The sequence below is a fragment of the Acromyrmex echinatior genome, chromosome 1 (assembly GCF_024713525.1).
Source record: "Acromyrmex echinatior isolate Ae372 chromosome 1, ASM2471352v2, whole genome shotgun sequence".
Taxonomy (NCBI): domain Eukaryota; kingdom Metazoa; phylum Arthropoda; class Insecta; order Hymenoptera; family Formicidae; genus Acromyrmex; species Acromyrmex echinatior.
In genome coordinates this window covers 18124083-18138429 of record NC_141852.1, presented here as the reverse complement: position 1 = coordinate 18138429, position 14347 = coordinate 18124083, and the positions used below count along the sequence as shown (strand labels likewise).

Below are 14347 nucleotides of genomic sequence, written 5' to 3'. Positions count from 1 at the left end.
GCCCTGCAGGGTTCCTCTCTCCCTTGTCCTGCTTGTCTCGATTTGCCGTCATAGAAACGAATCTCTGAAATGTCTTTCGTCGTCTCCCATATAATTCTCCTTTTTTGTACGATTGTCATACCTGTTTTTTGATATTTGATTTTTTGTGTATCGGCCGATTTGGATGAAACTATTAAAGTTGCCAAAAAAATTAATTTTCAAACGAGCAACAATCAGTACCTTTATTGTACTTAACCGGATCTTTGATGGAGAGTTTAGATTACAGTTATTTTATATAAATTACCAATATCATAAAATACTCGTAATTAAAGAATTCTCAAATCGTTTGATACAAGTCTGTGACAAACTGGATTCTTGATCTCAATCGAGGAATTTGGCAAATCTATTTTATCGATCAACATAATTGATCTATTGTTGACTGAAGTATCCAAATGTTCCTAGTTTTTGTCATCTGGCGGGATATTTATTATTCGAATTTTTTTATATTTTTTTTTATATTCTTTTATATTTTTTAATACTTTTTTGACACTTTTTATTTTTAAATTTTGCATCCGTTATTCTTTATTCGTTAATGTAAGATTGTATTTCTGGATTGTAATACTGAAGAAGGCTTTGTAAGCCAAAACATCTGTTAATTATATTAATTTAAAGTTAATTTAATTATAGCTCGAAATAAGCCATGACATTGTTAATTTTTTGCCAAAAAAAATTTTGACTTTTTCGATCTAAATTCGAAATGAATATTGTTATTATTTATATATATTTTTCCAGTGTTCTTCTGATGAACATTTATTCTTTATATGAAATAAAATATTGTTACGTTCTACAATAGATTTCTATCAATTAGTAAATGTACATTTCTTTATTTATTTTATTACGAGTATTGGAAATATCATTCTCGTTTTATTAAATAATGAATAAAATAATAAGAATATTAATGATATGATAATAAACTATAATATCAAACTTATATATTTATATATATATAATATGCGTTAATATATTGATGCGTTATATATCAAAGTCTTTGTGTTTCCTTTAGGATAAGTCAATTATCTTAAAAAATACTTTGATGCGGTTCGCCATCAATGAAATATTCTTATCCCATCTTCCCGTTTTAGTAATGAAGAATTCCCAAAAGAAAAAAACAAGGAAGGATGAGAGAGAGAGAGAGAGAGAGAGAGAGAGTGTGTGTGTGTGTGTGTTTGTGTGTGCGTGAGTGTGTGAGTAAGAGCGTAACACAATTAAAAAGGGTTCTCCGGGTCGGTTTCTTGCTTGTCTCGGCAATTTCGCCCGGACATGGGGAGGAAGTATTCGGTCATTGCGGATAGACGCGATCAATAGCAATTTTAATTGCTAATTAAGCGCTAGTTAGATGGATATGTGTTTCGTATTTAATCCTGCGATAAGACGATAAGGTGATAGGGGTTGCAAGTTATACAAGGCTTACCCGTTTGTGGTTGAGTCAAAAACATCGTTGTAGTCCTCGTCCGTACTGTAGTCCTGCACGTCAGTATCCGAATCCTCGACATCGCCATTTCCACCTATAAGAAAATAATTTTCGTATTAATTCTACATCTACTTAGTTATATGATTATATTTAAGTATATTATATGTATTTATTTCTGTATTAATTTAACAAGCAAAAGATATGTATTGTAATATATCTATATATCAAAACTTAATGCTAAGCTTTTAAAGATAATAATTTTATATAAGAACATAAAAACTCGCTTAATTTTTAATTAAATGAAAAGAAGAGAAGAAGTCAAAGTTTTATATGAATAAATAATCAAATTCCAGTTTATTTTCTTAAATCACGCAGAGAGAACGATTTTGCTGAAGTATTAAAAAATTTGGCTAGATACAAATCTGAAAATAATTTTATTAGACCATCAAAATAGGTAGACACTCAAACTGATAGCTAAAATTGCAAAAAGTTTTGACATTCTAACAATCAATTTGAGCGTCTTATCTAAAAATTTTGATGGTCTAACAAAATTATTTTCAAATCTGTATCTAACTAAATTTTTTGATACTTCAGCAAAATTGTTCTCTTCGTACACGTTTTGGAATTATGTCACAAGATACAGTAATCTAATTTAATAGAAAAAAAAAACAAATCTTTTGCGATTCTGTCATTTTTCACTTGTTTCAATGTTCAATTTCAGTGACCACGACTATTGAATGAAGTTTTGCATTTTCTTGTACTAATAGAACGGCAATTAACGTTCTTATGGTAAGTTTCTTGCGAAGTTCATCGTGAAACGAACCATTGTCGATTCAATATTGATGTTAAATCGAGAGTGGATCAAACTCAGTTGGAGGATTAAATTAATTCTTGTGCACATTTCCGGTCAATTTGATTTCAATAGAACTTAATTATCAGTTACGATGATCAAATATTATCCGAACACTGTTATTTTATGAAATATTGGAAAGAATATGGAATTAACTTTTACATATCATTATTTAATATAATCATTATATTATTTTTTCAATTACTAAAAGCAATTTTATTAAACATAAATGTAAATTATAATTGCTGTTATTTATTAATAGATATCGGTAATAATAACTATTTTGACTGTAACAATTAAGAATTAATTAATTAAATAAACTAAACAAAAATAATTCTACATTTTATTGCGACATACGTGCTTTAATCAAAATTATTCTTGGCTAATAATTTTTTTCTCAGGGAACATTAGTAGCGTTTCCACTCTTTATCATCGTTTTTATATCAACCTAACGATTTTTTCAGTATCCCTATGCACAGGAGATTCGAAAGGGTTAACGCGTTGAATTCCCGACATTCCGTCGATTAAATTACAACCGGTACAACGGATATATTTGCCGAAGTCGGAGGGGTAATCTCCATGCACACAATCATAACTTACTCGCACGTCTTCCGGATCCTAGTAGGTAATATATTTGGCTAGACGGTGCCGTCAACAAACGATATCGTCGGTCGGCGGTGCCGCGAGATTAATTTGTGAATCGTGATTAAGGTCGGCACGTTCCTGAGGTTGTTAGCGCGGTAATGAGTAATCCACCGGCGAAAGAGGTTTAATATGGAATCCCATTCTGTGGGATGGTACACATGACATTATTCAGCATGTTATAATTGAAGAGCTGACGCAAATAATAAAATTATCATATTTATAATTATCATATATTTTAAAAATCATTTGAACGCGCAATAAAAATGTGTAAATGATAAATATAGAAATATTAGGATACAAAACAAGAATCGAATCTTTTTTCGTTTTATAAATAAAATTTTACTGTACTTTTACATTTATAAAGTAAATTGATATCATTTCGATGTGCAATATAAAATATTATTTAATAAATTTTCTGCAGAATAAGACTTTTATAATTAATACTTTTAATTATTATTCAAATTATACAAGTACACGCATAAAAGCATTTTGTGCTTCTTACTTACTGGGCGACGTACCGTAACGTGGTTTCAAAAGAGTGCAATTTTGTCGATGTTATGTAATAATTCCATTCATAAAAGTTGGCAACATCCAAGCGCACGTCTCGTAGTATACTGTACGTGTAAAGTTTTTGGCTTGGCTCGCAGCCGTAGCCAAGCTATTAAATAATCGAGTAAATTATCCACTCTTTCAATATCTCCCACAACGTCAGCTGAGCGGATGCCAAGAACAAATTTAAACTTTTCTTCGCTCCCTCACGAGCATCGCCTTTCGATCCATTGACTAACTTGATTTATCCACCACACACATTAGACGTTGATAGCTTACAAAAATGTTGTAACTCAAAATATTAAATTTCTCAGTGTAGAAGGTTCTATACGTACTTTTCTTTAATGGAAAAGATTTTTTAAAACATTGAAAACGTTAAAATATTTTCACAGTAATAATGATATTTTTCCACTAAAGAAAGATAAATTTTCATGAAACAACACTGAAAAACTTGGATAAAAATTTTCCAATAAATATCCTAAAATACAAATACAATCTGTCCTAGAATTATTTGTTGGCTTGTCATACTTGATATGTAACTTCATTTTATTAGCATGAAACATATATTCCCATTGATAGACACTTCAAAAATAATTTCTGAGTTACAATCTTGTTGTATCGAACCATCGATTTGATTATGTGATCCATCACGATGGAACGATAACAATTTTTTTTTTTTGTCAGTTTGCCCCCTCTCGTACGTGCTTTATCGTAGATGGGCTGCGACGCCGGGATTTTGATCGGATACAGAGAAGTTTTGCAAATATTGATATGGGAAAAATACGAATTTTATTCACCGTGTATCTGCGATGCGTCCCGCTCGGATTGTAAAGTGACGTTTAACTTCGAATTTCGTCTGCGCCGCGAGTTTTTCGGCGAACGCACGATAAAAAATCCACTCAAAATAAATATGAAAAATCTCTGGCCGATGTAAAATAAAAACGCGCGCAGTATATGACAAATACCAACGTGCGCGTAGAGCTCCCATCTCTATACTTCTACATCGAGATTGTAATATTGATTGACAAAGCCGTGTGACGTTTTTAATATATGAAATATGTAGGAGATACACGATATATCGACGCAGATTTTCCGATCGCGCAATCAATGACAAAGCACTCTGTAAATCAAGCACTTGTAGTAAACAACAGCGGTGGATTTATATGCTTCTATTTGATTCTTTTTTAATACCAAATTTAGTTTTTAGAATTCATATTTTACTAAAAAAAAAAAAAAAAAAAAAGTTACTGGCAATACTAAAAATATTAAAACTATATGACATATTCATTTTAACGGATGCTTTTATATTTCATAAACTTAATAAAGAAAAATACGGAACAATCTTTCGTCATTATTATTTACAATTAACAAAATTACATAATTATTTATAGAATACATAATTCCTCCACAAAAATGTGATAAGATAATTTAATTTTCACGTATATGTATAATTAATAGAAGAGATCTTGAAGAGAAAATTTGGTTAAAATATTGAAATGCGGAGAGTACATTAGAATTTTGATCTTCCTCAACGAGGATTCTCTGATTAAGCAAGCCGTAGTTTAATCTCGCCTATCAGCGTTGCAGTGATATTACAACGCGTTGAGCAGCCGCTTCGTTACCGCCGCGTAATTGTCGCTGCGAGATTGCGGCCGCAGAAAACCGACTCTTGCACTCTTTCGCTCGCACCCATTCTCTCCACCATGACGATTCATCTAATACGAAAGTAGTACCGCGGGACATCGAGGAGAGTGACTAATCCCACTGCTGTCTGTCGCTGACAGAAGCGTTCTCCTAGGACTCATAAAAACAGTAATCTAGAATCCTCGCGTCATGCACTTATTCCGTGTAACAATTCCACGTATCAGTAAGAGCTGTAAAAATGGCGAACGGTGACTGGCTGTCAGATAATCGCGCAGATGTCAGGCGAAATCAAGCAGATTATCGAAGAGAAAAGATAATAGAGTCACCTAAACATTTGTTTTATAGCTTGCGTGTATAATACTCTCTTTCAAATTTCTTTTCTACTATTTAATAAATAAATTGTTACATGACATACATATTTTCGTTTATATAAAAACGCAGAACTTTGCAAGGCATTTTAGCAAATAATTAAAGATATTATTTTTTGTTATTATACAGATAATAGCAAAAAAATACTTTTCTTTATCGTTATTGAAATGGTTATATAATATATAATTATCATTATATATTTGTATTTAAAGATATTCAAAAAAATCTTTTGTTCAATATCAACGCGCTCTTTGCCATGCATTATTAAATGTTGTGAATATTATATTAGGAATTTATATTATAATCTCTTTGTAAATAAAATTCTTCATCGGAAAATTCTATTCACGTCACAATTTTGGATTTCTGATAAACGTTATTGACGTGCAACATTAGCCAATGCAGTCCGGCACATTGTCGGAAGTACACAATTCTGGCATCTCTATATTTCGCGTATCCGCACGTGCGTTCTATGTTTACATCGTATGTACACCAGTTGGCAAATGTCGTCAACGCAGGTTTCATTTTGAATTACCGGTTTGATGATAACGCGAATATAATGAGATTTACCATCATCATTCGTGAAAATCGCTACAAAATTTACTGCTTTAATCATGCTCGCTGTAATCATCGAAAGTGGTACATTTATATGATTAAAAACTTGGTTGTATTTTCCGTTCTCCATACAAGTTCCTTTTTGACATTTATTTTATTGTCATTTTATCGATATCGCAACTCTAAAATAAAATGGACACAATCGGAAATATTTGAGCATCAGAAAAGATAAAATATGAACGAGCATTGCCCTTTTTTTTTTCAAAAAATTATTCGATGTTTTATTGACATTTTTGTCATTTGCGTTAAACTCATTGAATCTATCGAAATGATTCTAAATATATCCATACAAATGATTTATTACGAACAACAGCATCGAAAAAATCACAATAATTAAATTATTGTAATGCAGTCGGTTTGAATTGCAATTTAAGTTAAATTTCATGGGTCGTTGAGTACCGCCACCAAAACTCCTTTCGAAAACGACTTCTAATTTCGATGTCACATGCATACGAATATTTTTCGTGTCGGTGCATGCAAATCGAGCAGCGCGAATCACAGGGACATGCTTTTTTTAATTACAACGTGACTGCAGCCGCGCAATTTATGGAAAGAGACAAGTTGCATAAAATAGCATCGGGTCGAAAATTGCGTTCGTATTTTTCCATCATTTACCTACATATTCGATCAAACTTCATATTGCCGCTGCAAAATTTCACGTTGGTAAAAAAATTCGCTTATTTTCACGATACAAATTACTATTTTGTTTCCTTATAAAGTCTATTCTTCATAAAGTTTCAATCTATACTATTCATATTGAAACGTTTTCTCTGAAAATTACTCTCTAAATTCATTGGAGTGGAATCTCACTATAAAGAGTGAAAATTGAGCTAGTCTTAAAAAAGAGTGGATCACTTTTCAATCTTTAAGAGTAAAATTTCAGAAGATATTCGATAACTTTTTATTACTTCAAATGGCAAAAAGAAGTTTTATTTATTTATTCCAATCATATCCCTACAAATTAGATCATGATGTGATTTTAATCATTGATTCAATATCTAATGAAGAAATAAGATAAAATAATAAAGAAATTCAAAAATTATGCGGGTTTTCTCCGTACGCAAACACGGATAACTTTATACTCTAAAAGTTTTAGATAGCATAAAGTTATTAGACAGTATAAAGTTGTTTGAAAAATGCATCAAGCATATAATCGATAAAAATATGAGTGCCTAGTAGAAATTTCAAGAGCTTCGTTGTAACAATCGTAAAATTCTGACATACAAGATCGTGCAAGAGTGTCACTTCGATCGTCGCTCGATCTGCTGACTGTCGGTACGACGATGCAACCGCAATCTACGTGCATTGTACGGAAACCATTTGGAGCAAGTGTCTGGTTACGTGGTACGCGTCCCTCGCGAAAACGAATCCCACAGCACGTATGGGAAAAGAGAGGGAACTGTGTACGCGTATGTGTGATCACGTGTGCGAGTACGTATGTGTGAAACGTGCATGTACGTGCATGTACCACTCGTGGGAGAGGACCAATAAAATCGAACGCTATTGTAGTCACCGTCCCCTTATGTTTCTCCATGCTCTTTCCCGGAAAACCGCGGAAATCTAAGAGTACAATTTCAATCCAATCGGGAAGTATACATGGTAGCGAGATGATAAAAATTTATTATGATTTCAACAATTTTTTTTACAATTTAAAGTCGACACTTCTTTGACAATTTTTGCATTTGATAATATTCTTGAGGCTTCCACGGGTGCTTTCTATATAAGGCTTATGCGTTTCGCGGATTTTCTTCGTGTTCAGATCCATTCTTGGAATGCCAACGTCATTTTATCTTATTTCTTCATTAGGTATTAAATCAATAATTAAAATCACATTATCTAATTTATAGTGATATTATTGAAAGAAATAAATGAAACTTCTCTTTGCCGTTTGAAGTAATAAAAAGATATCGAATCAGCTTCAACGTGATAAACAAAATGATTTTGAAAATCATTTTCAGAGTCTACACAATACGAATATCGTCGTAATTTCTATAAAATATGCGTTGAGTGGTGAGGTTAATCAACCTCCATACACGCGTCATCGGGACATTGCTCTCTTGGGCGCGATGTCTAAACGAAATTTCAATTTCTCCTAGACGGCTGGCTGGCGTGAAACAAAGCGGGTCGGGCCGCGTGTGTCAGAAGCAGACTGACACGCGGCGCCGCATTCGCAACATTGGCATCCCACCAACGGCACATCACCAAGCCGTCATTATGCATTCGGGGTACAGCTTTAAACAAAACCGTGCCTACGCGCGCGCGCGGCCGCAAGCGCCTTGACATGACGTGGTTAATTCCAACACGACGATAATTAGTCGGCATTTGGAATTCATTGAACGTACGCGTCAACTTTTTTTGCAACCTGACGAACAAAATTACAAGAGCGGCGCATAATTGTGGTGTGCTTCCCTTGTCGATACTGGATTTACGTTTACTGTTGTTGCTAAAAAAAAACTTCAACTTAACAAATACTTTAAATCAGTTTCGTTAATATTTGTTCAAGCGTTGTGTAGCATCTTTTATATCAGATTTGTATCAGAACACGATATTTTTGTATTATTTGTAGTTGTATGCGTGTTACTACGATGAAAAATAAAAAAGAGAATGTGAAAATTCATATATATCGCGAATAAACGACAAAAGCTGGTAGTTTAAAAGAGATGAAAAAGGGACGGTTTTCATTCAGCTCAGCAGGGAAAAAAGTACGATACCTTTTTAATTTAAGGTATATTCGTAGCACGGGCTTTGCATTTAAATGGCTCAAAAAATCGACGACCTCGTAGAAATCTCGCGCGCTTCCAGAATTTTTTATACAGAACAGACTGAACATCAGCATATCTTTTTCTGTTCATTTACAGAAGTCTTTTTAACACGACTGTTCTATTGTTATTAAAAACTGTCTTGTCAAATCTTTTATATTAATATTAACCGCCAGTGATATATTATACAATTATAATAAAACAATTTTTTTCATTCCTATTGAAGTTTTCTTATTCTTCTAAAAAATTTGGAAAGTTTTTCTACGGAAGATTTAAAATCTTCCTCACATAAATGGCACATAATTTCATTTTATATAATGACATTTTAATAAATTTAATTCGCAATATTCAAAACGTCTAATACTTAAAAAAAAAAAAAGCTGAAAGTCTTTCTATCTAATTTGTATTATGATAAACTTGCCCCCACACAGTTTATCACAAAATCCATAAACGAGAGATGGTGCATGAAGGCAATTCATGCGTAACATTCGCGTATTTTCCGGCCGAATGAATGCATCGGCGATCGCGTTGGTGATTTTGTGTTTCGTCGCACATAAAAATATATTTCTAGCTCGGCTGTACCGTGACGAGACGTGTGACCGATTGAGATTATTTAAAACACCGACGCGGTGGTCCGCGCGGGCTTTCGACCGCGGCTATTAGCGCGTTAAATATGCGCCCCAGGCGCGATCCGCGTTATGTGCGGAACGTGATCACCGTAAATTACATGTAGGTACACTCCCGTTAACTGTTTATCCGCGTTAACGTTTTGCATTTGATGTGGTTTCGATATGCATGTCGCAGTACTTTCTTTAGGAGTTTTCATCGACTGTGACTATGTACACCTGTTACGCATATCATTATCCTTTAAAATAAAACTCTCTAGTAAAAAACATGGAGATCGGGATATCGATTTATTCTTTTGAAGTAGCCTTACTAAACTACGGTATGAATATTACATTTAAATATTAGCATCTCAAGACGTTTATTTTTTTTCTTTCCGTGCCTTTATACACACTAAAAATATTGGTGTAGTTAACACTGCGATATAATTCATCTATATAATTCACTGTATTGTGTTAATATTAATACCAACGCAATGTGGATTTAAAATGTCTGCATAGTAAACAATAAGAAGTATACCAAAAGTTGATAAGAATGTACATTATAGTTATAGATATTATCAGTCAGCATCGATCCGCTTCGATGATACTTCCTTCATTTTCGCCAACCTTCGATTGGCAGCAGTCGTGAGTAAAAAAATTATATATTTTTATTGGAAACACACATTTTTGTTAACAGTCCACTCACATTTTTGTTAACAGTTTATGTTGAATTTTTGATTATATTCGAGTGTTAATTTAACATAACGTGATTATGTTATTTAAAGATTTTGTGTTAAATTGATATTCAACATTTCTTACAATTAGTGTCAAAATAACACAATTTATGAGTAAGTAAGCAAGTAACATAAAAATAGTGTTTCAAAATGTAAATTCTAAGATGAATGAAAAAATAAAATGTGGATTAATTTAACATATCATAAATGTTAAGTTTACTAAAAAAAAATGCTTCCATAGCTTGTGTCGATATTATCTTTTTCGTATTTATTCTCTTACATAACTTTTGTGTAACTTTCTAAAATATTCATCTTATGTTAAATTTCTCGTTTGAGACATGCAATTTATATTAAATTCGACATACTTTTTCCAACCATATGGTATTAAATCCGCATCATATTAGTGTTAACATAAACACAAATATGATGAAAATTATATACACCGCATGATGTTAAATTCATATTAATACTTTTTAGAGTGTAGGTACAATTTAAAATTTACTTTAGATTTTGACAGAGATTCACCGAAAAAGTAACTTGTGCATTTAAAGAGTTAACTGAATCGAAAGCCGAATTCAACTTTTGTCGCGAATCCGATTTCAACAAAAAGTACAGAGTACAAAATCACGTTCGTCAATCCACAGATCGCACGTTTTCGATGCCTGATAGTCGATCGGTCGGTCCTCTCATCGCCGTAACTTTCATCGTTGTACCTGGCGATTAGATACTCAAGAGAAACGTCCTTCGGGGGAAAACCCGGTTTAACGCGATGAAGGAAGCCGCAACAGTGAATTGACTCAAAGTTTACCGGGTTGTCCGCCACAACCACTTTAAGCCGCGTTCTCTCTCTCTTTGTGCTCGATGGATTCTCATGTAGAAGCCTTCAAACCCCCGTTTTGCCGCGGGCTCTGGTGTGGACAGTTCTCTAAAGCGATTCTTGACCAACTCCGACTATTCCGTTCCATGCGCACAGTCACTCGAGCTAAATCCACTTTGGTTATCTCTGAATCGTTTGAAAATAGAAGGATAATTTGTGAAAGATATTTTATTAAGTTATAGAAATCCGAATAAACTACATTATTCTCGTATATTCATGATTTTTTTTAATAATTTTGCTTTATATATGAGAGAATTTGTAGTCTAGTTAAATTTAACATTGAGTAAATTTTGTCCCTAATTCTTTAAACGTTAAATTTAACATTGAGTAAATCTTGTCGCTAATTCTATATAAAAGTTTAATATTATTATTTCAAGTAAAGTTACTTAGTTGCATATCAAAAAATTACGTACAATGTAAAATTAACCCTTCGCCAGCAACATGAATTTTAATTCTTCCGTCAGCAATAAAGGTTTTCAAGAAACACAGCAAATACTTTTCATTTATATTTCAAATTATATAAAAATCTGAAAAATTTTAATATATTATCAAAACTTTAACTAGTTTTTATAGTCATCATAGAAGTTAGATCGTATTTTTATAGACTTAAATTTATTTACTAAAATTTATAATTAAAATGTCGATGATAATTTTTAAAGATTCTAGTGAGAGCTAAGGAAGGAAGAAATTTTTCGTAATATTTATATTTTACGTATTATTTACAGGATCGACATAATTGTGTTTATAATAAATTAAGAAATATAAAATAAAATATTAGATACCGCGATGCATTGTACAAAATGTAAGCATAAAAAATGTTATCGTGTTTCTTACAGCAAGAAATAATTGAAAAGAGAAATAAAGATATGAATGAGCGTAACAAAAAAATTTTTTTCATAAATTTAAGAAATTAAAAAAGAAATTTAAAAAAACTTTAAATATATTCGACGTCAGGTATATTACTACAAATGTTACTTTATCGAATGAAGCGCAATTCAATACGTTGCGTGGAATGTTAAACTTGTATCTCCGTACAGTTATGTTACGTAACGTAGATCAAGATTATAATCATGTAATCCGCGCGATCGTAGAAAAGCGCTGGTACTTGTAAAGCCGGTACGTGTCGCTCGTTGTTCACGTGCGGCATAAAAGAAATCGGAAGAGGACGATAAATCAGCGCCACGGCGCGGCCGTCGTCGGTCGCGAGCAGCTTTTAAAACGCTTGGCGCACCGGTTTTTTTAAAAGCCCACCATCGTAGAATGCATAACTCGTCGGAGAGGTTCACATTAAAATTTCATTTCGCGTTGACGCTGCCCAAATAATTTCACGCTGAATGCGCACGCGGATCTTAAGTAATCAACAAGCGCGAGCTCTTTAGAAAATTTAATTTCGACATGATTGCCAAAGAAAAACGCTACGCTATGGAACTGAAGCCTCAGCAAACTGAAAGGTTCTTTAGCTTACTTTTCTTTAAAAATCAAATGTTAGATAAAACAAAGAAGGAACATTTGAAAGGGAAGGGTTTGAGTTCTTAATCGGAGTAGGAATAATTTTAATTTTTTGATTGGTAAACATCGACGATATTATATACGTAGTGATTAATTTTTCATGCATTGCCGAAAATTACGAATTGCCGAAGAGTGTCGGATGTACGAGATTGATTATATAGATATTCATTCATGTATCTTATAAGAGAATCACTGAATGCACGAGAGAATCATACGAATGCACGAGAGATTCTCTGATTTTTATAGATATTAGATTTTAATAAAAAAAATTAAAAGTTATAATTATCTTTGAATAGAATATACCATTGAATGGCATATACCTATGCCGTTGCCCACAGGGTGCTTCCGCTTCCTAACACACTCACTATGCGAGAGTTCGCCGTAAATATCATCGAGCGAAAGGTCTGCTAAACCGCGCCAACATTTCCCCCTTCGCCATTGTGATATCCCATAATAATCGAAAATGGCACCCTCTTTCCCTTTTCTCTTGTCGACCTTTGCGGTGACTCGGTTGTGCCAGCTATCAAAATAAAACGGCCTCGACAGCATTTGGGTCGATTGTGAGACCGTGAAATATCGACGAAGTTACGGACGCCTATTGTGACGTTCGACAGTTTATATCATTTAACGCTTTGACCGTCTTTATGGCGAATCATGACTAAGAGAACGAATATATTTGAATGTGTAATGTACTTGTGAGTTTCTACTAGATGAGAAATGACTACTAGAGCTCTTGTCTGGTCTTTCATTGATACTCGTAACGCGTATATAGTAATGAATGCTTTTGCAGTCATGTCGAGTTATTTCTGTGAATAATATACAGATGTAATTCTGTATAATAATTTGACTTAAAAAATATACTTGCAGTTTACAAAAAATTTAAAATCGTATGTGTACAATTATTTTTCTCCATTATATGTTTTCTATACATATATAAATTCTCTAAATTCTTTGGAATGGAATCTCACTCTAAAGAGTGAAAGTTAATCTTGAAAATTGAATCTTGAAAAAAAGTGGCTCAATTTTCAATTTTTAACAGTAAGATTTTACTCTTTAAAATGATAAATCACTCTAAAAGTGTTAAAGAATATATGTAATTTTTAAGTTATAATGGAATACAATTAAAAAATCTATGTATCAGTTTGCGGACTATTTTTAAATTTAAAATTAATAATCTAAAAAAAAATATATAATTTCTCATAAGTTATAATGCTAATCATAATGCCGAAGGAATTGTCTTTAATTTATATTATTTAATCGCAACAACAGAACTATATAATTCTAACGTTTATTTTATAAAATTTTTATAAAATTTTAAATATTTATTTATGTTTTTTTTATCTCGTTTTGCTTGTGGCAGGAAAAACTACCTATCGACTAGGTAAACTCATGTGCGATTACATTGGAGAACCCGCTGATCCGGCAAATTCGCGCACAGCACTCGACGGTTTCATGGCGCACTCTCATCCTGGCCAGATGATGTCACGCATTAGATACGGTTATCGACCCCGACTAAGAAATTACTTTCTGCTTATATAGTTCATGTAACACATATTGCCTTATATATTCGTTCTTTTCTTTAATATAAAGATTATATAATCTTTTAGGTATTGTACATTACATATAATAGAAATGAAATATAAAATATCTTTCCATAGAATACATGAATGTATATTTAAAGAGATATACGTGGTGTGGCAATAAAGTTCGATGGATGTTATGAGAAAATAAATACCATTTAATT

At 32.7% G+C, this 14347-nt stretch overlaps 1 protein-coding gene across 1 annotated transcript in view; it reads right to left on the bottom strand.

Moving 5' to 3' along the window:
- Window positions 1-14347, bottom strand: part of Ror (tyrosine-protein kinase transmembrane receptor Ror) — a 273457-nt gene that overhangs the window by 53840 nt on the left and 205270 nt on the right. The window contains exon 2 of the mRNA XM_011070712.2: window positions 1451-1544. Coding sequence (XP_011069014.1) covers window positions 1451-1544 — 94 coding nt within the window. The remainder of the gene's footprint in view (window positions 1-1450; window positions 1545-14347) is intronic.